The 22237-nt window shown below is 55.5% G+C and overlaps 1 protein-coding gene across 4 annotated transcripts; it reads right to left on the bottom strand.

Moving 5' to 3' along the window:
- Positions 1-910: 910 nt before the first annotated feature.
- Positions 911-17188, bottom strand: TRIM8 (tripartite motif containing 8). 4 transcript variants are annotated; one of them, XM_082408376.1, is made up of 7 exons: positions 15598-17188; positions 14230-15461; positions 4987-5082; positions 4416-4649; positions 3102-3133; positions 2852-2967; positions 911-2498 (listed from the first exon to the last, which is right to left on the bottom strand). In XM_082408376.1, exons 2-7 carry the CDS (start codon positions 14797-14799, stop codon positions 1891-1893), a joined length of 1656 nt encoding a protein of 551 aa, XP_082264502.1. In that variant the 5' UTR covers positions 14800-15461; positions 15598-17188; the 3' UTR covers positions 911-1890. The 4 variants fall into 4 exon arrangements, with proteins under 4 accessions (XP_082264502.1, XP_082264503.1, XP_082264501.1 ...); XM_082408377.1 differs by having other exon boundaries at positions 14230-15745; positions 16221-17188; XM_082408375.1 differs by having other exon boundaries at positions 14230-17188.
- Positions 17189-22237: the final 5049 nt, after the last annotated feature.

Raw genomic sequence — 22237 nt, 5'->3', positions numbered from 1 at the left:
GTGTCAGAATTACCAGGGGGTTAAAAATGCAGATTACTGGGAATTCCCTGGTGGTCCAGTGGTTAGGACTCTGTGCTTCCACTGCAGGACTGCAGGGAACATGGGTTCGATCCCTGGTTGGGGAACTAAGATCCTGCATGCTGTGTAGCGTGGCAAAAAAACAAACAAACAAAAAAGCAAACAGGTTCCTGGGCCCTCAGTGATTCCCACTAAGTCCAAGTAGGGCCCCAGGATTCAGCCCTTTTAACAAGCTCCCAAGCATGCTACTCTTTGAGAAGCTCTGCCAAAGGGGATGAGGGTAGGATGTCTTTTTCACCTTGTTACCCTAGCACTGTGCCTCCCAGAGCACAAGATTTTCCTGCCTGTCCTCCCTCCATGCTCAGGGGCAGGGGCTGGAGCCCAAGTTACCAAAGGAAGCATGGAGCTGAGTGACCCTCCCCGCCTCCTCCCCCAGTGGGGGCCAAGGCTCAGTTAGACTAAATTCCAAGATAGGGTCTGCTCTACTTCTGTGCCCTTGGCCCTACACAGTGCCTGGCGCTTAGCATGTGCTTAATAAATATTTGTGGACTGAAGGAGGTAAACTCTGCAAGACTCATAGAAAGGTATTTCTTCCTTTGTCTGTCCTTGCTAAGAGCATGTTGGCAGAAACTCAAAGAGACGCCGGGGCCCATGCAGCCGGGGGCTGGGCCCAGGAGGCCCTCAGCAAATATTTGCCAAATGAAACCAAGGCTGAGACCAGACGTAGTTAGTGCCTGACGAACTGACATTCACAGGCCTGGAACAGGCTAAACCCAGGAGAGAATCAAGGCAAGGAGGGCAGGGGCTTCCATCCCTAGAGGGGCCCCTCCCCACACCAACGCCTGAAGACCCCAGGCCTGGGGGAGTTAGGGGTAAGAGGCGAGGCAGGGAGTGGGACTGCGCCATTATGTTTATTAGAAGGTTGGATTTCGGTGTGTGCTCTAGACAGATTACAGAATAAATACCTGCGCCTTGAGAACAGGAAGTCCACGATTCATACAAAGTGCTCACTACAGGAAGTCGCTGTGTCAAAATCCAGGCAAGGACCCAACTCCCGGCAGCCCCTCCTCTCCCGCTGACCTCAACAAGGGCTGTGCTATGGTTTTTTTTTTTATTATTTCTTTTATTTCTCTTTATTATTATTAATATTATTATTATTTGCTTCTGCTGTGGTCACTATCATTGGCAAGGTTCCTTTCCCCTTTCCTGGACATGGGGGTTCCTGTCTTTAAGATTCCATTCTGAGGCTGAAGGTGCCAAAAGCTGCTTGAGAAGTGGCCCTTGAACTCCGTCTGGGAGGATGGTGAGAAGGAAGCAGGAGAAATCATTCTTGGTTTTAAAAAAAATTAAAAAAAAAAAAAAAAAAGCCCCACAATCTACAGGTCATTCCTTATTTAGTCAGTGATCAAACTGCCCAAAAGAAAAAGAAGAGGAGAAGCAGGCCAGTGGGCACTGGTCCCTCCTCCCAGGGCTGGCTGAGGAGGGTTGGAAACTGCCGCTACCCCCAAGGCTTTAGGGGAAGCTGAGGCTCCTTCCAGCCACGGGGGTGGGTAGGGGAAGGAGTGGAAGAAAAAAGGAGAGACAGAGAGAGAGCTCAGCGCCTTGAGGTAGACGCTTTCCCAACTCCAGAGCCACCTGCAGCCCCGGCCCAGGCCAGCTCCCACTGTCACCTCAGAGTCCAGGAGATTCGTAATAAAAAAAAATCAAAACAAGCCCCAAACAAAACAAAATCCAAAAGGAAAAGACTTGGGGAAATGAAGGAGGAAGGGAGGGAGGACAGGAAGGTAGAAGGGCAGGTCTCTGGATGCGTCATTCCCGAGCCACTGGGGGCTGAGGGGGGAGACGCCCCAGCGCCCCACCGCCCGCGTAGCGTTAGCTCGTCACGTAGTGTTTGGTGGACGGCTGCCCGTACACCCTGTAGAAATCCTGGTGGCCAGGCTGCTGGGAGGCGTCGAGCCAGTCTCTGACCGCCAGGCTGGGAAGGGACTGGGGGACGGAAGGTGTGGGCGGGAGCGCGTGTGAGTACTCCTGTGAGGGCACTGTCCAGGGGAAGTGGCCGGAGCGGGGGTAGGGCTGGTGGCCGCCATGGTTGGCCACGGAAGAACAGTAACAGTTGTCCACAGAACAGACGAGAATCTTGCGGCCCCCATACTGGGGGAGCATGGGCTGCTGGGCGGCGGAGCCATTGGGATACTGCGATGGGGGGAACACAGGACTTGAGTGCACTGGTTGGGCGCCGCCCGGCAGGGCCACCAAGTGCTGCGTGGAGCTGCAGGGGCCCAGGGGCTGCCCTGACTGGCCCTCGCCGCTGGCTGTGCTCACTGCCCCATACTGGCTGCCCACGGGGCCCGACGACGTCTCTAGGAAACTGGCCTCAGGGAAGGCCGTCGAGTGCTTGCGCTTTTCCGCCCCAGAGCTGCTCACACCACAAGGGTACAGGGGGACGCTCTGCAGGAAGGGCACCGGTGTGCTGAAGGGGCCTGTGGAGAGTTTGGGCAAAAGTCGCTAAAGCCCCCGTCCCAGGCAACCCAGGCCTCCTCTCCCCCGGGGACATTTTCCATCTGTAGGACCAAGAACAATACATCATGCACCATCTTGATGCTCACTACTCCATTAGCAAGCAGATACTATTATCATTCCCATTTTACAGCTGAAGAAGCTGAGGCTCAGGGAGGTCCTACGGCTTGCCCAAGGTCCCACAGCTAGAAGTAGCAAAGCAGGGATATGAGGAAAGGTCTATCTGACTAGGCCAGGCTGCCTCTCAGAAGGAAGGTTCTGGCATTTACCCCTGCCCAAAGGGTTCTCTCCCTTTGATTGAGGATCCCACCCTCACCTTCTAGCATCTTCCGTAGCTGCTTCTCCTTCTTGGCCACCTCGTTCAGGAAGAGCTTGGAGTTCAAGTGGCCGATCTTAGGGGGAGAAAGGCTGCTGCCTGTGCAGGTCTGGGTCCTGGGGGCAGTGGACGGGGCATCTGCTGTGAGGAGGTATCACCAGTAAGCCCGCCCTACCTCCCCCCAGTGGGCCTGGCCCTTCCTGCCCTCCCCCACATGTGTTCCCCTGAGGGCTGGTGGCCATCTGCTCACCTGTCCATTAGAATTTTCACCGACTTGGTGTTCTAGAGGGAGAGAAAAGGGTTAGTCAGTGGGAAGGGCAGCATGAGAGAGGGGAAGATGGAAGCTGCCCCATCGTCTCTCCCCCCAGGCAGGGCTGACCTTCTGATTCTGGCCAGAGCGGGGCAGGGGCAGGGGGTGGGGTGCCTCCATTTTCAGAAGATTGAGCACTTGCTATGTGACAGACAACACTGTAAGTGCTTTCTATACATCTATCATCTTATCTAAACAACTACCCTAGGAGGAAGGTTCTGCAGGCACTCAATCTTTTACCCAAAATCTTTGGGGCAAGATGTGTTTTGGAATTTGGAATTTTTTGGACTTTAGAAGGGAAATATGATGCCCGTATCATAATATGTGATTACAGTGTAAGACACTGTAATCTAACACATCAATGTTTCTGCAGCGATATATTTTTTTTTTTGGCCACGCCTCGTGGCATGTGGCATCTTAGTTCCCTGACCAGGGATCGAATCCCTCCCCTGCACTGGAAGCGTGGAGTCTTAACCACTAGACTGCCGGGGAAGTCCCAGCAATATGTTTCAATATTTGTACCAAGTAAGATCAATAAAGGCCATAAATTGCCAGCATCAGTTCAGGTAAATTTTTGCTGTTAAATGAGCTGCCAGAACTTTTTTCTTTCAGTTTTCAGAGATTTTTAAAAATTTGGCATTGTGTATAACAGATAATAGACCTGTATTATCAACCCCATTTTATAAGTGAGGGAGCTGAGGCCTAGGGAACACATATGACTTGCCCAAGGTCACAAAGCTAGAAGGAACAGGGTGGGAGGGTTTTGAATCCATGCAGGCTGGCTCCAAAGCCCTGTGAGCATACAGGTGGGGGGAACCAGTCGGGGAGCAAAGCATCGCAGACTCCAATTTAGAAATGCCCCTTGGGGCTTCCCTGATGATGCAGTGGTTAAGAATCTGCCTGCCAATGCAGGGGACCCAGGTTCGAGCCCTGGTCCGGGAAGACCCCACATGCTGCAGAGCAACTAAGCCCGTGCGCCACAACTACTAAGCCTGTGCTCTAGAGCCCGCGAGCCACAACTACTGAGCCTGCGCACCAAAACTATGGAAGCCTGCGCACCTAGAGCTCATGCTCCACAACAAGAGAAGCCACCGCAGTGAGAAGCCCGCGCACCTCAACGAAGAGCAGCCCCCGCTCGCCGCAACTAGAGAAAGCCCGCGCACAGCAACGAAGACCCAATGCAGGAAAAAAAAAAAGAAAAAAACCTTGAAAATGCCCCTTGGGTCCCACCAGGCGGTCCCAGGCCCAGCCCACCTTCATGAAGCTGACGTCCTCCGTCTTGTCGAAGAGCAGCTGCAGGGAGCCCAGCAGCTTCTTGGCCTCCTGCATGCGCTCCCCGAGATGCAGCGCCTGCGCTGCGTTCTCGCTGCAGAACTTGGCCTGGGCCTTGTCCAGGACCTCCACCGTCTGCCGCAGGTCCTCATCCAGCAGCTGGTGCAGCTTCTCGTACTGCAGCCGCACTTCCTCCTTCAGCTGGCTCACCTTCTCCTGCGGGCACCGGGGCAAGAGTGGGTGGGCAGGTAAGTACTGGGGACTTCTGCCTGCTGCTCCTGCCTGTCTCACATCCTGGATGGGGGAGTCTGGGACCCCAAAGCCCCAGGCTGCCCAGGGCTCCCAAAAGCAAAGTCTGACCTGCCAATCCCCCACTGGTAGCACAGGGCTCTGGACAGGTACCCTGGCACCAGTGGGGGGCTCATCCACTGATGGTTCATTGAATGACTGATCAAGGGATTCCGGCACAGAGCCGACCACGCAACAGATCCTAGCCCAAGGCCCAGCCCCCAAGCCGCCCCCCACCTCATACCATGGGCTTGGGCTTAGCTACCTCCACCAGGCGCTTGTCTGACTCGAGTTTGTACAGTTGGTCCTCAATGTCCTGCTCTCGCTCCTCCAGCCGGTCCTGCTGCTTCATCAGCATCTTCTGCAGAGACAGTTGGGGTAGGGGCATCAGAGGAATGGGGGAACACCATCCTTCCCTCTACAGAACAGACTCAACCTATGGAGTCTTTTTCCCAGATGACCTAAAATTTCTGCCCCCAACCCCGTCTGGCTCCCATGCAATCCCAGGGGCCTGGTGACAACTGTCTGGCCAGCCTGTCCCCAGGAAGAGAAAGCCTGGAATGGCTTCCCACACATATCTAAACCATAAACTTTCTGAGGGCAGGGTCAGGCCTGCCTCTGTTGTAAGCACTTTTCCTGTATAGACTTATCTAATCATTCCAGTAATGCTATGAGATACGTACTATTATCATCCTCATTTCAGAGAAGAGGAAACCAGAAAGGTTAAGTAATTCGTCCAAAGTCACACAGCTAGTGTCAGAGCTGGAATACAAACCTAAATGACCAGGTAGTAGGGTCTGTTCTTATCCAAGTCATGCTGCCTCTCTCTGGGGAGCACCATCTTAGAAATGATGCAGAGGGTCACACAACCTTCCCGGGTCTCACAGGCCCTCTGGCCCGGTCCAGAGATCTCACCTGATGCTTGCCTTACACTTGGGGGGCATCAAGCCAGACAGCTGCCCCCGTGCTTCCTCTTGATGCTGAGAGCTAGGCCTCTGAAGTCCTTGCTAACTCCCTCAGCCCCTCAGTTGGACCTGGGTGGAAAGGAAACTCTGGCTCTCCTAAGACCCAAGGTCAGTCTGCTGGAAGGTTCTGGACCATGTTGCTCTTCTCAGCCCTTAATCTTCTGTCTCTACAACCCCTCTCTTCCCAGACCTGCCTATCCCAGCCGTTCCAGCCACCCTGTCATCCTCCCTTGCCAGACAGACACACCTCTTCAAACAGGGTCTCTCTCCTGCCCAAGAGCCCTCGATGACCCCTCCTTCCAAACTCTGTAGGCTCTCTTACTTACAACCTGACTCTCCCAGCCAGGTGGGCTGGTATCCTGTCCCTGACACTGCAAATTTGAACTCCCTGCACCCAGCTGATGTTTTTCTGCAGCCCACAGTGCCTTCTCCCCATCCCCTGTCTATCCTTCAAAGCCCAGCTTAAGGCCCTGCTCCTCTAGGAAACTTTCCATGGCCCCTGCTCGGAGTCTGTGCAGGACCCTCCCTGTCCTGGCCATACAGGGGACTGTCACATTCTGCTCTCCCTCTGTAGCTGTGCTGTCCAATACAGTAGCCACTAGTCACATGTGGCTATTTCATTTTAAGTTAGTTAAAAATAAATTAAATTGAACATCAGTTCTTCTGTTGTACCAGCCTCATTTCAAGTGCTCAATAGCTACATGTAGCTAGTGGCTAATGTACTGGACACCACAGACACAAAACGTGACCATCTCACAGAAAGAGCTATAGGACAACACTATTCTATAGTCTGACCAACTGCGGTCTAATCTCCAAACAAAACTCAAGGCCTCTTGAAAACAGGGCTTTGCTGCTGTATTTTTCCACTTCCCTTCCTAGCCGGGACCCACAAAGGCCCCAGCACCCTACAGATGCATAATGTGTTTCCTGAATAAACCCATGGGTTTTGCACACAAAACAAGGTTTGCAAAGCAGATTGCACAGAACCTAGCTCACAGTAAGTGTCCACTCAACAAGAAGTGGTTCTTTTTCTTCCTCTGTGTGGACCTCAAAGTGACCCTCAAGTTTGACCCATGACCCCCACTCCTGTCCACACTCAGCTGGCTTCCAAAAGACAAGCTGCCACCAATCCCTTCCTTATTCCCCCAAACCCTTTTACATATGGGGAAACCAAGGCCAGCCAAGAGAGTTCAGCGACCCTGTTTTGTGTTGGTGGCTACCCTCGAACCAGGGCCCTGGGGACAGGAGGAGGTAGGGGGTGAGGCTCTCAGATTCTGAGCTGGGAAAGCCTGGGGCACCCCCCCGGCACCCCCCCCCCAACAATTTGACCTTTCAGTGACCCAGGACAGTACCGTAAGAGACAGCCCTAGGAGATGTTGCCCTGCCTCCACCCCAGCCCAACATGCACATGGATCTGCTGCCAGCCTGAGAGTCAGAGCCTGTAGAGAAACACAGCTGGCTGGGAGCAGGAGCAGAGGTAGTCACACATCCTCCCTTCCTGTGAAACTGCCCCCAGTCACATGAAAAGGGCAGGCGGCACCCCACAGTATGGCCCACCTACATGCATACAACTGCACGCACACACACAAGCACACGCCACCACCTGGGCCCTGAGCACCTCAGGCACACTGTCACACACACAGCCCTGCACAGTGAAGGCTGGCCCTCCTGAAGGCCCCCGACGATTGAGGGAGGGCTGCCTGAAGGCAAGGTGGCCAGGGTACCACCAAAGGATATGAGACCTTTTTACCTCCCCTGTTGCAACTGGCCCTCAATTTTTTGCCTGCTGGCTGCCTCGTCCCCACACTCGGGAAGACAGTCCCTCCAGTTTGGATGCATCTCAGGCTCCAGGCCACTCCTGCCTTTCCAGCGCCCAGGATATCCGAGAGCCCAGGCCCCAGCCACACACACATCTGTGCACCACGGTCTCCCGGCCCAACTACTTCTCATGACCAAACCCACTGGTATCAGAGTAGAGGTGCACCTGGAGCTGAGTCCCAGACGAGGGGCAGCCCCAGATAGGATCTCAGCCCCACTTCCCTCAGAGGCCTGGAATGGGGCTGTTCACTCCCACCCTCCAGACCCGTGGGAGGCCTCTGTGCCAATCCCCTGAAACCCCTTCAGGGAGTTCATGGCTGACCCCTCAGGGCACAGCCAAGGGAGGCACTTCCTGTCTTGTCCTGGGGAGTGGGGCTCAGCCCCTTCCCTCATCTAGGCTTTTCTCAGATCCTTTCCTGGCAGCACGGCCACCCTGGGACCCTGAGGGGTCTTCCCTTGGCTTCCGGGTCCAGGTCCTGGTTCCTGCCTGCCCAGAGCCCTCTGGGGTGCAGCCCAGTCCAGGTCTAGCAAAGGCAGTGGCCACACTCCCTAGCAGGTGGCTGGGTTTCATTGGCCCTCCCCCAGCTCAGAGGCCACCGGGCTTTTGTCTCCACTACAGGGGGAAGGGAAGGGCCAGGAATAGGAAGGAAACTGGCCAGGGGGTGCCAGCCAGGGAGGGCTGGGAGGGGGGCCCACCATGGCCAGTTCGCCCTTGCAGGAATGGCGCTCCCTCGGGGCTAGGTGCTCTTGATCCTGCCACAGCCAACACTGGGGGGAAGCAGGGGGCGGGGGGACACTGCTACCTCAGGCACTGGAAAATCGGGGTGGTGGGGAAGAAAGGAAATATTCACTTGCTGCCTCTTTATTACCCCTCACCTCGATTCTACCAGTGAATGAATCAGGTTGCTGAGAAGCTGGAAGATGGGGAACAGAGGAAGCAAGGACCCCTCCCCACTACCAGCAGCCTCCTTTCTATCCCAACCTCCCGGAACTACTGAGAGCTGAGGCTCCACTGCCCACCTGGGAAAAACCCACAGCTGAGAGATTTCCCAGCTTGATTCAGGGCAAGGCCTCTCAATGTGGGGGAGGGCACCTTACAAACTGCTCCCAGCCCACAGTGGGTCACCTGGATTGTGGCACACCTCAAGTGTGCAGGAACAGAGTGGAGACTAGAATGGTCTAGACTAGAAGCACCTGAGGGACCAGGCCTCCAGCAGGGGCGGGGGCAATTGGAGGCCCAGCCCCACTCTACACCTGCTGGCCCAGGTGGGACCTGCTCACTCCTGACCCTGTCCTTCCCTAAGGACCTAAGGCCTTCCACAGTCTGCTCCTGGGTCTGTGAGGGCAAAAGATCAAGAAGACTTGGGGGCACTCCATTCCCACCCCTCCAAGACCCTCATATCTGTCGCCTAATGTTCTAGACTCTGCCTTGAGCTGCTCCCTCCAAAGCCCCTCCCAGCCTGGAGAGGGGGCAATCATGAGCCCCTTACATTCCTGCCTTGGGAAAGCCTCACTCACAGCCCTCTGGAGACTGACTCGCCAGGCCCAGCTGGCATTTTTGATGCCAGACTGGACTGGGCAGACAGGTAAGGCCATTGGGACTCTAGGCTGTGTAAAAGTTAATAAATGATAATAATAAAACCCTCAAGTCAACCTTGAAGAGAAGCAAAGTCAGGAGGGAGCAGGGCCCCAGGATCTGGGCCAGAGGCAGGCCTCAGGTTTTTAGATGGGACCAGAGCTGGGGCCAGCAGCCCCTGTGATGGGGTGGAGGCAGGAAGAGGGCGCTGGGCTGCTGGAGTACCTCTGCCTGCTGGGATCCCTGCCCAGATGACTCTCATGCCAGCTCCAGCTCTGGATGAAGCCCTCGCTCAGAGCTACCCCCTCCTAACCTCCTCCCCAGCTGCCAAGCCGCCCCCCACTCTCCCACATAAGCCCTTGTCCTAGGAGTATGTCAGCCTCCCCTCTCTCTGGGCCACAGCACTCCCTCCTGGTCTCAGCCTTAGTTGCCCCTTCCCGTGCCTCAGCCCCTAGCTGGGGCTACCATGTGGACCCCCAGGCTGCGGGCAATCACAGACCCAGAGAGAAGAGGCTACAGAGCAGGAGCCAGGGGCAAGGAGAAAGGCAGCACCTCGGAGGCAAGCCCCGGCAGACCCCAGAGAGGGTTTCCCAGCTGCACAGTGGAATTAGCTTTTGCCATGCAGAGAGCACTGCTCTGGGGCAGCAGAACAAAGAGGCGAGAGAGAAAGCCCCCCTTTGTCTGTGTTTGAATGCCAGGCCAGCCGGGAAGGAAGGCTTTCCCAGAGCCAGGGATGAGGCCAGCCAAGCCTGCCTGCTCGGTCCAGGGCTGGGGCCCAAGCCGGGCTCCCCTTCTTCCTATGACCACCCCGAATGCCCCCAACACAGCATCGCAGGATCCATCCAGGCTTCCACCTCCAAAGCCCACCACAGGCAACAAGCTCACCGAAGGTGAGTCCCCTCCCTCCCCTCCCCAACACCTCCACCAGGTGAGAAAGTCACACAAGACTCACACCCACCAACCAACCACCATCAGGCAGGCAATCACACACTAGCGCTGTCAACAACAGGTATGTGTGCACACTCAACTTCAACTCACAGGTGAACGGCAAGCAGGGCACCCTCCTCTCGCTCACACACACACACACACACACACGTGCACGTCTTCCCGACCCCATAGCCACACACAAGACAACTCCGTAATTAAGTCAGTCACTCACACTGCACCTTCTCAGAGATAAACACGTTGAGATACAAAAAAGTAGTCCCATGTTAGATGCACAACCAGATGCACTGGTTACACACGCACACACACACACCTGCAGACAGACCTGGATGCACAGGCACCCAGAGCTGCAGCAGGCAGAGTCATCAGCAGGGCGTGCATGACAGGCGTCTGGTCTGGCTGTGTCAGCAGGATCCTGGGGTGGAGGTGGGGGGCTGGGCCTCCGCCTCAGGCTCCTCTGCCCGGGGCCAGGGAGGAAGGCCAAGCCAGGCCCCATCTTCCCGATCCTTCAAGATGGTCAAGGAAGGAGCAGCCACTTGACCCTCCCACCTCCCACCCACACCCACACCCAGAGCCTCCCCACGTCAACTCCCACCCCACCTCAGACCTCAGGATTACGGTCGGGGGCAGCAGAGAGCGGTGGGGTCTGTACTGCCTGAGTCAGGCTGCAGCCACAGCCCAGCTATAGCTGGGCCAGGGCAGCCCTCACTCCCAGAGCCCACCTGGAGACAGACACATGGGGTGGAGACCTAGGATCCCCTCCAGGGTCCCAGGGCAGCCCCTCCGGCCATGGACAATGTGAGCAGGATGACCTCACCCCCAGCAGCTGCAAACCCCAAACTGGCCCAAGAAGTGGGATCCTGTCCCCAGAGAACATCTCTTCTCAACTCTAAACCTTCGAGAATGCAAGGAACAGGGTCCTGGGAACATTTCCAACCTCAGTCTGGGGTACTAGGAATGACACAGAGGCACAACTATGACCTGAACACACACACACACCCTGCATAGCCCTTCACAGATATAACTAGGCTTTACCTTGGGTCTTCTTTCTATGTTGAAGGAGGTCATGAGACAGAGGTGCTCCCAGCTCATACCAGTCCCGAGTTCCTCACATGAACCCCTAAACCCAGGGGCTGGAAGAGGGTTTGACCACCTAGGGCCGCCACGCCTGAGTCCACCTGAATATTCCAGTCTTGGGCCCTTAGTATCCCATAGCCCCAAGGCAGAACACATTTGGGGTCTAGACATGTCTTAGAGTGGTCTCTGCGGTCTACCCAATGGGCATCCAGGCCTCATGGCAACGTGGCTTACACACTGGCTTCCCAAGGGCAGAGTGGGGCAAGGACTTCAAAGGCCTGACTCTGAGACCCCCTGCTAGTCCCCTGCTGGGCGGAAGCCCTGCTTGCATTCCTGCTGGGCCCCAGCTCTAGGCTGCTGCACAGGTGGGTGCTTTGAGTATGCGTGTGGAGGACCACCAGAGGGAGATTGATCAGCATTTCCTATTCCTAGCCAGTAGGGCATTTCAGCAGCCCCTGCCCCTCCCCTGGGACAACGGAAGAGGAAGCACAAGAAGCAGAGCTGTATCTTAAGGTGTGTGCCAGGTTTCCATGCTTCTGCTCCTGCATCTGCGATAATTCTGTTGCCTTCATCTATGGTACCAGCAGAGGCCCTTTAAGACAGACTCCCTCCCACAAGGGAAAAGAGGCCCAGGAAAACGCCCCTCCCCATGGCTAGCCTAGAGAGGATGGAGTGCAATGGGTTCTTCCATTCAGGTTCTTTGTGGCTCACCCCCTCCCCTGAGGGTGGGGCCCCTCTTCCTACTCGTTCAATAAGTCCAACTCACACTGAGTGGCACTGGGCCATTGAAGGGTTTCCAACTCCAGTGCCCTGGGACAGCAGAGAGAATCTGGAGGGCCTGGGGTAGGGGAGCCTGGAGAGGGACGAGACTCAGGCTGTGGGGCACAGATGCTGAGCGCACAGAACTGCACATCTGGCTGTGATGCAACCCACTACTTCTGAGCCTGCCCACACCAGGAACAGGAACGAACACAAGAACACACACACACACACACACACACACACACATGCATGCACGCACGCAGACGCACACACATGGAGCTGCTGACAAAGTTCAGGGCCTGCTTCCATCCAGTTCCTTCCATGAGCTGGGGGATCAGAGACCTGCCGGTAGGAACCCCAGGGTATACTTTGCGTATGTGTGCCACCCCCATCCCCCAACTATACAGAGAGGAGACAGGTGCATTTGAGGGCAAAGCAGACAGTCTCAAAGACACTCACAAACACAGACACCCTCTTACTACCAAATCAGGTAAAATTGTGTTTTCTCCCCCACCTAAATGAAAGACACCTGAGCACTCCAATACACCTAAGGGCAAAGCCGTGGGTGCAGGCACACATTCACTCATCACCCTGGTTGCTGTCCCCTCTTCTGTGCCTTTCAGCCCCATCTCCACCTTTCCCTTCCCTTCATTTTCCACTGTCAATCCCAGGACAGAGAACTGGACAGCCTTCCTTTCTCCTGCCTCTGCACTTTTCCCAGCCTCCTCCCCAGCCCTTCCATCTTTATTAATAGAAGCAGCTTCCCAATACTAGGGAAAGTCTGGGCTCTGCCTGCCCTGGGTGGGGGGGCGGAGTACACTAGGGGCTCATTTGCTCCCCATGGCCTCTGCCTTTTCCAACCCTGGGGTGGGGGTAGGCTCTTCTCTCCATCCCCCACCCACACTTCCTTTAAGAAACCAGAGGCTCTGTCCTGGCACAAAACCCCAGAGCTAGCCCATCAGATTAGAAACTAATTATACAGCAAATTTTATTTGTTATCCCTGCCCTCAGCCTGTGGCAGCCCTCCTGCCTTTTGTTAGTGGTATATGCATGCTTTTTAATTGCTGAACAGTGACTCATTCTGACTGGCCCCCCCCCCACAGGAAACAGCCCCCATCTACAACCGTCCCCTGCTCAGAGCTTCCTCATAACCAAGCTCCCCACTGGCCTTGACTAGCCTCCAGGGGCCCCCACCCATAAACACTTCCCAGTCCTACCAAAGCCCAACCTCACCCCCATGATATCACACCCAGGCCCCAAGCTGGGGCTTCTGAGATGGCTCAGACAGTCTCAGGCCAACCCCTTCTTTCTGGTATGACTCAACCCTGAAAGCCAGGGGACCTGGGAGGAACCCAGGAGGAGCCCCCCTCCACTGAAGGGGACGGAAGTATTGCTTCAGTCCAGCTCCAAAGCCAGGCCAGCCCCAGAGGCCTGAGGGGGAAGGCGGTTTTGACATTGGCCGCTGCTACAGGGTGTATACAATGGGAGGGGATGCGGTTCCGTAATCACCCAGCCGGCAGCCCAGGGGAGCCAGCTGCCTGAAACCAGATTGCAAGGCGGCTCAACCTTAAACCCACAGGATTCTTTTTCCATCTTCCACTTCCCCTCCCTAAATGTGGGAGGGCTGTGATAGAGGACTGGGCTGGGAGAAAAGCGCTCAGGGTGATGAAGACATACTTTAAGGTGTGTTCATGCAGATGCGTGCAATACGCACAGGCACACAGTGGGCAGCGAGCGATTCTCACGCATGGAGAGCGGGCTATGGGGAATAATCCGAATAGCTGAGATGCTGTCCGGTGATGCTGTTGGCTGTCCAGGCCTTGGCCAGATAGATACCAGGAGTTCTGCTCTCCCTCCGGAAGCTCCCCCTCCAGCCCCCGCCCCCCCCCAATGTGTTTCCAGTAGGGCTTGAAACTAACATGGCTGCTTTTGTTTACTTCCTCATTGGTATGCCAGCATCATGGATCATGTCAGCCACAGCAGCGGCACCAGGACACTCATTACATAAACAGCAGCTGGAGAAGCAGGACCTGGGTCACTCCCTTTAGTGACTTCCCGTAGGGCCTACGGAAACAACGCCGGGGGAGGGAGCTGCACGCAAAACAGAAAAGCAACAGCCAAACTCTACCCCTGAGAGCCCCACACCTCAATTCTATAAAGGCCTCACAAGATGCCCCCTATGAGCACAGGTGCAGGAATTTATCAAGTACTGATCGGGGACCCTACTTCCCAGGACCTTGCCTCCAAACTTAGAGTGGGAGTTTGGAAGGGAACCTCTGGCCTGATGTCACAAGAGTCAGCCTGTCCGGATGGGTGGTCCCCAGGCGGTAGGGAGTGTGTGTGTGTTTGTGTGTAGGGTACTTGCCCGGATCTCATTCCTCCGGATCTCCACGTCGCACACCGAGTGTCCCTGATGCGCACCGCTGTAGTAGCAGCAGTATTGGCACACGGCCACCTGCTCGGCCTCGCAGTGGTAAAGGCGGTAGGCGTTGTGTTGCGGGCAGCTCCAGGCCCGCACGTCGTCCGCCTCCACCAGGAGGTGCCCGCGGGCGGTGGAGGGCTGCTGCAGGTGCGTCTGCACGTGGGACTGGCAGCAGGGAGCCTCGCAGCGCAGGCAGACCTTCTGCGCCGGCAGCGGGGGGCCACGGCGGCAGAACACGCAGTGCAGCGCCGCCGGCGGCTTCTCCACGTGCAGGGCGTTGAACTTCTCCACGATGTTGGTGAGCTTCAGGTTCTTCTCCAGGCCCGGCTTCTGGTTGTAGGCCTGGTTGCACTCTGGGCAGCGCACCAGGCCGCTGTCCTTGGCCCACGCCTCGCCAATGCAGCCCCGACAGAAGTTGTGTTTGCACGGCAATTGCACCGGCTCCACGAAGACATGGAGGCAGATGGGGCAGATGAGCTCCTCCTCGAAGCAGTTCTTCCAATTCTCCGCCATAGCGGCTGCGGGCAGGGGGCCCGGGCAGGTCTCCCCAACTCCCCAACCCTGGGAGTCCGTCCGGTGCCACTACAGGCCCACCAAGCCCCGAGCTCCGGGCCCCGGCGGCCCCGAGAGTCGCTCAGTCACCAGCGCCTTCCGCGCGCCCGCCCCCCAGAGGAGGGAGCCTCGGTCCTCACGCAGCGCGCGCAGCCGGCTGCGTCTCCTCCTCCTCCTCCCGAGCGCCTAGCGGGAGACGGCGGACTGCGCCAGGGCCGCGGCCGGGGCACCAGCCCTGGAGGGGAGTGCCGGGGTCCAAATTCCATATAAGAGGCCGCCTCCCGGTCGGCGCGGCTAGGGCAGCGGCGGCCCACGGCCTGCACTCGGCCCCGAGGCTGACATTGGGGCGCGCCCCAAGGCGGACAGAGCCCGGGAGCCGCACACTTCTTCCAGCGACGGCAGCGGCAATGGTGGCTCTCTCCTGGCTCGCCGGCGCTGCGCCTCCCTCGCCTCGTCCAGGGTCGGAGAGGCCGGAGAAGCGAGTGCGGCCGCGCCAAGGACTGCTAGATCCGGACCAGGCGGGAGAGGCAAGCCGGTCCCCGGGCCGCGGCGCGGGCGCCCCCCGGCTGGCCGGCCGTCTGCGGGTGCGGGCTGCGGGGCGCAGGCGGGCCGACTCCGGGGCACTGCGTGAGCGCAGGGGCAGTCATTCAGATGAAATTCCAGTCCCCGGCCAGAGACACCAGCCCGCCTCTGCCTTCCTCCTCCCTTCACAAATAGAAACGGAAGGGGGAGGGAGAGAAGTGGAAAAAAAAAGCTAACCAGAAAGGGAGGGAGAAGAAGAAGCCCCGTCGGTGCTCCGGCCTGACCCCCTCGTCGCTACTTCTGCGCTCCCCCGAGGCCCGGCGCCGGGCGCCCCCGCCGCGAGAGACCCCGCTCTCCGTCTCCGCGCTGGGCGGGCGCCCCGGCTCTGCCGAGGAAAACAAGGATTGATCAAACTAGAAAGGAATTTTTCTCAACTGCTAATGAACAGGAGGCTCGGCTCCCGGCCCTCCCCTCCCCCCCGGCCCTCCCCCTTCGCCACCCCGGCCCCCCTCCCCCCCCACTTTCTTTTCTTCTCGGCCTCTCCTCCGGCCTTCGGGGCTGCGGTCGGAGCCAGCCCGCGGCGGCGGGGCCGGGCCAAGCTAGCCGAGCCGGACTGCCTCCCTCAGCGCCCAGCCATCTTGGGCTCCCGGCGGCCGCCGCGGTGGCGGCCGGGGGTTCGAGCGTGCTCGCTGAAGGGTCCTGCAGCGTTCTTTCTATCTCTCTCTCTGTTTTGTTTTTTTTTTTTTTTTTGTGGTGGGATTTTTTTTTTAAGGAGAGGGCTGGCAGCCTCCCTCAAATTAGGAGAGAGAGAAGGGAGAAAATGCCAAGTCCCGATTTCTCTCCACCTCTGCTCCACCCACCCCGGTTCTTTCCAAAATATAAAAAAAGATTAGAATTGGAAGAAGTCGGAGAAAGGCGAGCGCCCGCGGCCCCCGGCTGCTGCCCAGGCGACGCGTCCGGGGCGGGCCCGCGCCAGTTGCTCCGTCGGTAGGTCCGTTTGTCCGCCCGCTGCTTCTCATCTGGGGAGGGCACTCCGGGCAGGGTCTCCGCAGCGGCTGTCGTCTCAGAGCTTTATCCTCAGATCAAAAAAAGGAAGAAAAAACCCCCCAACACTCTCATCACAGCCACCTTCAGCCATCTTGCGCGTATTATTATTTCAGGAATAATCTGTTTAATAAAAATAGCTGCGTCTCTAGCCCCCTCCCCCGCATCCTGGGCTCCCCGCCCCCTTTTAATAATGATCTCGATAATAAAAATGATCTGCGAGCCGGGCAGTCCACGGCTGCCTTTTCCTGCCTCGGCTCGCTCGGGCTTCGGCTCTCCTTCCCCCAGGAAGGGGACGGGTGTGTGGGGGGGGTGCTCGCCGCTGGGGCTGGGGGGGGGGTACGTCCCTGCTGCCCGCCAGTCGGCCGTCTCAGCCTTAGCAGAAAGGGCAGGGCGCCCTCGCAGCTACCGCACCGTTGCGAGGACGGCAAGCGGGGGAGGGGCCCCGACTCGCGGGACCGGCTGGAGGGATGCACAGAGGTCCCCGATCTTCCCGCCACGGCCTGGCCTCGGAGTCTGAGCCCGGGGATGGGGAGGATACAATGGGCTGGGAGCAGAGCGCGGATGGCAGGGTGGAGACGCGGGCGCGCAGCGGGCTGCGGTGAGCCGGAGTCCCGAGCTAGGGCGGAGAGAGGCGGAGGGTGGTGTCCCTACATCAAGGCCGGTCCCGCTACTCTGCAAGGGGAGGGCGGGAGACAGGGAGGGGGAGGCGAGGAGAAAGCAGCAGCGGAACAGCGTCGCCCGTAATCAGCACCCGCTGGTTCTGCCCACCCGGCACCGGAGAAATAAGCGGACGCGGAAGGGGGAGGAGGGGGCGGGGAGTATTGTCCGGAAGTGCTATTACAGCTGCTGGGGCGCCCGGCTCCTCCCCTTTTCCCTATCTGGAGTTGGGGGCTGTTCCGGAGATTGTTCCTGCTATTGGTCTCCAAACTGAGGCTCCGCCTCTTTAAGGCGGGGCAACCCGAGGGCCTCACGTGACTTGCACTAACTTCGGTTACCTTAAACATTGTGGATGGGGGTTGAGTTTCCGCGCTTCTTAAAAGGGAGATGATAACATTGCGGGGTGGGACCACTTCTTTCTGGGCCTGTTCACCCATAGCTCTTTCTACCTGAGAGGGAAAGGAGGGTTTGTCAGTCTGCTATCTGTCAGATGGAACTGAGCAGTGAATTACAAAGGTTCACTGTGCAGCAATTTCCCGATATCCTCAATACTTTTCCCTGTATTTCTTTTAAAAAAAAAAAAATACGTTATTTATTTATTTTTGGCCAGGCCTCGTGGCTTGCGGGATCCTAGTTCCCTGACCAGGAATCGAACCCATGCCCCCTGCAGTGGAAGCACGGAGTCTTAACTACTGAACCACTAGGGAATTCCCTTCCCTACATTTCTAACTTAGAACTACCAAGCAAAATATGCATTATTATCTCTCTTCAGTTAGTAAGGAAATGGAGGCTTAAAAAACTGGGGTCAACCGGTCAGTTAACAAATACTTAACAAAAGCCTCATGCACCAGGCGTTTTTCTAGGCCCTGGGGATTCCCTGGAGAACACGTACCAAACTTTTTTTTAAAAATTAAATATGTAGGATAATTTCTGTGATAGAAAGTACGGGACTCACACAGTACTCTCAGAAAAAGTGACATTTGAGCTGAGACCTGAATGTTCAGGAGGGGTCGGGCAAATGACAACCTGGGAAAAGAGTGCTTCAGTCAGGAGGAAAAACAAATGCAAAAGCAATGAATCAATCAGGCATGTTCCAGGGCAGAAAGAAGGCCTGCGGTGAGGGAGAAGCCAGGTAGGGACCAGAACACACAGGGTCATGGTAAGGAGTTTGGACCTGAAGCTGGTTGTGAGAAGCTACTAGATTTGGGATATATTTTGGAAGTAGAGCCAATAGGACTAGACAGGATTTAGATGTAAGGTGAAGAGGAATCAACACATAATAGTAATGGGGTAGGAATGGGATCAAGATGTGCTTATCATTGTATATATATAGTATATCCTTCTGAACTTATGATTTGGGCCTCAACAAGAGGCTGGGTGGTGGTGCCATTTACCCAGAAGGAGACAATTGGAGAGGATTAGGTTTGGGTGGGGACATTTTAAATAGTTCTAAGTTAAGTTTGAGTTGGTTTAGCTATCCCAGTGGAAATCCTAGAGGAGACAATTGTATATACAGACTCAGAGGGGAGGTTTGTGCTGGAGATTATGGATTTCAGAATCATGAGCGATTATGTTCTAAATGGTAGGGATGTCCCTGGTGGCACAGTGGTTAAGAGTCCGCCTGCCAATGCAGGGGACATGGGTTCAAGCCCTGGTCCAGGAAGATCCCACATGCTGTGGAGCAACTAAGCCCGTGTGCCACAACTACTGAGCCTGTGCTCTAGAGCCCACAAGCCACAACTACTGAAGCCTGCGTGCCCTAGAGCCAATGCTCTGCAACAAGAGCAGCCACTGCAGTGAGAAGCCTGCGCACCGCAACAAAGAGTAGCCACCGCTCACCGCAACTAGAGAAAGCCAGCGCGCAGCAACGAAGACCCAACGCAGCCAAAAAACAATTTTTTTTAAAAAGGTAGAACTGAGATTCAAACTCAGTTCAGAATGACCCATGGGTCCCTGATCCTTCCATAAAACCAGTGAGCTTCTCTGCTTCAGGACCTTCAATCTCCCTATTCCTGATTGGGGGGTGGAGGTGTTAATATGGGCCCTTCAAGGACACAGCATGTGTCTTTTAGTACTTTGCATCCCCTTACATGGGAGGTCTTATGCTGAATGAATGACGCATGCATGCATGTCTGAGTGAATAAACAAGGAGAAAGTGGCTTTCTAGCCCTAATCCTCAATTCCACGCTCTAAAGATGGTGCAAAGAAACAAGGTCTAGATTGGAGCTGTTGGAGCGTCCTTCTCTGGCCTCCTCACCAATGACCTCCAGGATAATCTAAAGGATTCCACTCATTTCTCACTTTTCTAGATGGCTCCCCTTGACTTAAACATCATACTCTTCTGATTTTCTTCATATCTTTCTAACCACAGACTTCTCCAATTTCCATCTCCTAAATGTTGGCTGCCCTCCATGCTCTTCTCTTACTAACCTATACCTGCTCCCTCATTTACTCCTAAGGCTTCATTACTGTCTATATACTGATGACTCCCCAATCAGTCTCCAGCTTAGATTCTCACCCTCCTGGGTGCAGACCCGTGAAACCAACTGTGCTCTCCACCCAGATGTCCCACAGATACCTTGAATTCAATGTACTGGAAACTAAAATCTTCATCCTCTTTGCTTTCCAACCTGCTGCCCCTTCAAGATGTTTGCAAATCTTGACTATTTCTTAACCTCTCCATTACTTCACCACAAACTCTTGCCTAATTATTTCAGTAGGTCCTAACTGGTTTCTGTTTCTGCCCTTATGTCCTGGAGTCAATTCTCAACAGAGTAGCCAGAGTCATCTTCGAAAAATATGTGAGATTGTGTCACTCTTCTGCTCACTTTATAATTGCCAGCAAGGTCCTACAGGATCTGGCCTCTGTGTAAGTAATCTCCTATTATCCCCTTTCTCTCACTCTGCTCCAGCCCCACTGGCTGTTCCTCAAATACACCTGGTGTGTCTCCCATGCCCCACCCCTCCAGGCTCTTCGAAGTTGCTCCTCACTTTGCCTGAACCAGTCTTCCCCTAGATATCCCTACTGCACCCTGCTTCCTCTCATTGAGATCCTTTGTTCAAGTGAGCCTAGGCAGTGAGGCCTTTCCTGACCTCTGTATTTAAAATGTGCCCCTCCCCCAGCCCTCACTATCTCTCCTCCTCTGTTGCATTTGTTTTTTTCTCCATAGCACATAACTCCATGTACTATGTATTCTACTTTAAAAAAATATTATCTTCCATTTCCAAAATATAAGATCTGTGAAAGGGGTTTTCTTTAATGCTGTGTCTCTGATGCCTACCGTGGGACCTAGCACATAGTAGCTGCTCAATAATTATTTGTTGAATTAATGAATGAATCCCGTTCTCTCCATTCCTACCACTTCTACCCTAATCTAGGCTTGACTGGTCACCTTGCCTCCAATCTAGCTCTCTTTCAAAATGTTCTCCATCCAGCAGGCAGGGGGATGGTACTACTGTGAAAGCTGGATGACTTAAGCCATGTACTCTAGGCAATTGGAACTCCACAGTTCCCAAGAAGAGTTTTGGGGCTTTGCCCCTGTTGTTCTGTCTGCCTGGAGAGCTTTTCAAAGTATAGCCCCACCTTCTTTTGCCAAATTCATCCTTAAGCATCAGGTTTTGACTTAGATGTCATTTCTTTCAGGAAGGTTTATAAATCTCCTCAGACTGAGTTGGGTACCTTCTCTGTGTTCATATCCTAGCATAGCCCTTTAATAAAGTGTTAACCCTAACTGAGCAATTACTATGTGCCAGGCATTTCATGTGTATTATCACATATAATCCTTGCCAAACCTCTGTGAAGCGAATATCCACTTTTAGAAGAAGAAACTGAGGCACAGATTAGTTAACCTGTCTAAAGTCAAACTGATAACAAGTGGTGGAGCTGGGGTAGGATCGAAAGCAGCTTACTGCCTTCCTCTTTTAGGGCTCTTGCAATTGTTTCCTGGTCCGTCTTCCCCCAGTGCACTATGAGCTCCTTAAGGCCAGGCCTGTGAAGAGTCTCCCAGCATATAGCCGAGTGCCTGCCACACGTTTGTTGAAAGGACAAGTGAACATATTTTCTAGTTTTTGCCATTCCCACAGTGTTATCCTAGTGGCTCAATAATGCTCAGGTGGCCTTCCTCTGGCTTGTCAAGGTTAAGACCCAGAAGCTCCATTCTCCTTCCTTTTGGTGCTTTCAGTACTGAGATGGCGTGTGGGGTGGTAGTGGGTGAAATTAGAAGAACAAAGGAACAGCATCGCTTCTTTTAGTTCTCTGGCCCCAGTAAGGCCACTGCTCACCTCACAACCCCCTCAAAGTCTCCCTTGCCCCTCAAGTTCCTCAGAAAGCTGTGCTCACACAAACCATGGACACCCACCAGCAGTCTTTTTTGCCCTTTCCCCATCCTGCCCTTAGCTCTCCCCCAAAGACTTCCTGCACTGAGGAGGAGGGGCTGGTTAGTCCCACATGGAAGGGTCCCGAGATGGCCACCCCTGCCAGGCCACATCCTGCCCTGCCCTATGGTCTTGGGACATTTCTCTCCCTTCTGCTGCCCAGCTAATCACTCCCCTCACCCCACGCTGGCCTCCCAACCTCAGAGCCTGGCAGGCTGGGTTGAGTCACTCATTTCCAGCATGCATTCTCCTTCTGGTCAGGCCAGTTTGGCAAATCTCTCAGGCTCCCCAGACCCATGGCCTTGGAGCCTGTGGGTCCCCCCTCCCTAGGGCCCCTGATCCCCCAAATAGGGCAGAGCAGACTCCTGGAGGAATGTACAGGCTTTCGGAGGAAACATTAAAGATCACATGGACGGCTTCTCCCCTCCTTAAACCTAGGGACAGAGTCTCTGCTCTGGGTCCAGGAGCGCTTTTCTTTCCAGAAACAACCCCAGCCTACTCCTGTCTCCCGGAACCACCTAAGCACAGAATCTCGCTATTCTGTTTTCTTTGGGGCAAGAACGTCACCCTGACCCTGGGTCCTTCCAGGCTAGTCAGATGAGGAGGATTAGATAAGCAACCTGCCCCCAGTCTCCAAGGAGAAAGGGGAAGGGGTGTGGCCTGGGCCACCCTGGGGTAGTCAGCCTGGCTCCAGACCCTCCCAGCTCCCTTGCTCTGACTGCCAGAGGGACTGAGGGCCCCAGACAGGACCTGCCCCACTGCTGAGGAGGGGCGGGCGGGGGGGGGGGGGCAGCCATAG

This window comes from Balaenoptera borealis (assembly GCF_965194805.1).
Source record: "Balaenoptera borealis genome assembly, chromosome: 10".
Lineage (NCBI taxonomy): Eukaryota > Metazoa > Chordata > Mammalia > Artiodactyla > Balaenopteridae > Balaenoptera > Balaenoptera borealis.
Note: the sequence above shows the minus strand (reverse complement) of the source record. Positions and strands in the feature narration are given on the sequence as shown.

What these genes read in the sequence shown, in the direction of transcription:
- TRIM8 (XM_082408375.1), bottom strand. Translation starts at nt 14,799, where the DNA reads ATGGCGGAGAATTGGAAGAACTGCTTCGAGGAGGAGCTCATCTGCCCC. An exon ending in GTGAAAATTCTAATGGACAG is followed by an intron (nt 2,968 to 3,101) that starts GTGAGCAGATGG and finishes CACTGCCCCCAG; the next exon opens with GACCCAGACCTGCACAGGCA. An exon ending in GCTACGGAAGATGCTAGAAG is followed by an intron (nt 2,499 to 2,851) that starts GTGAGGGTGGGA and finishes AACTCTCCACAG; the next exon opens with GCCCCTTCAGCACACCGGTG.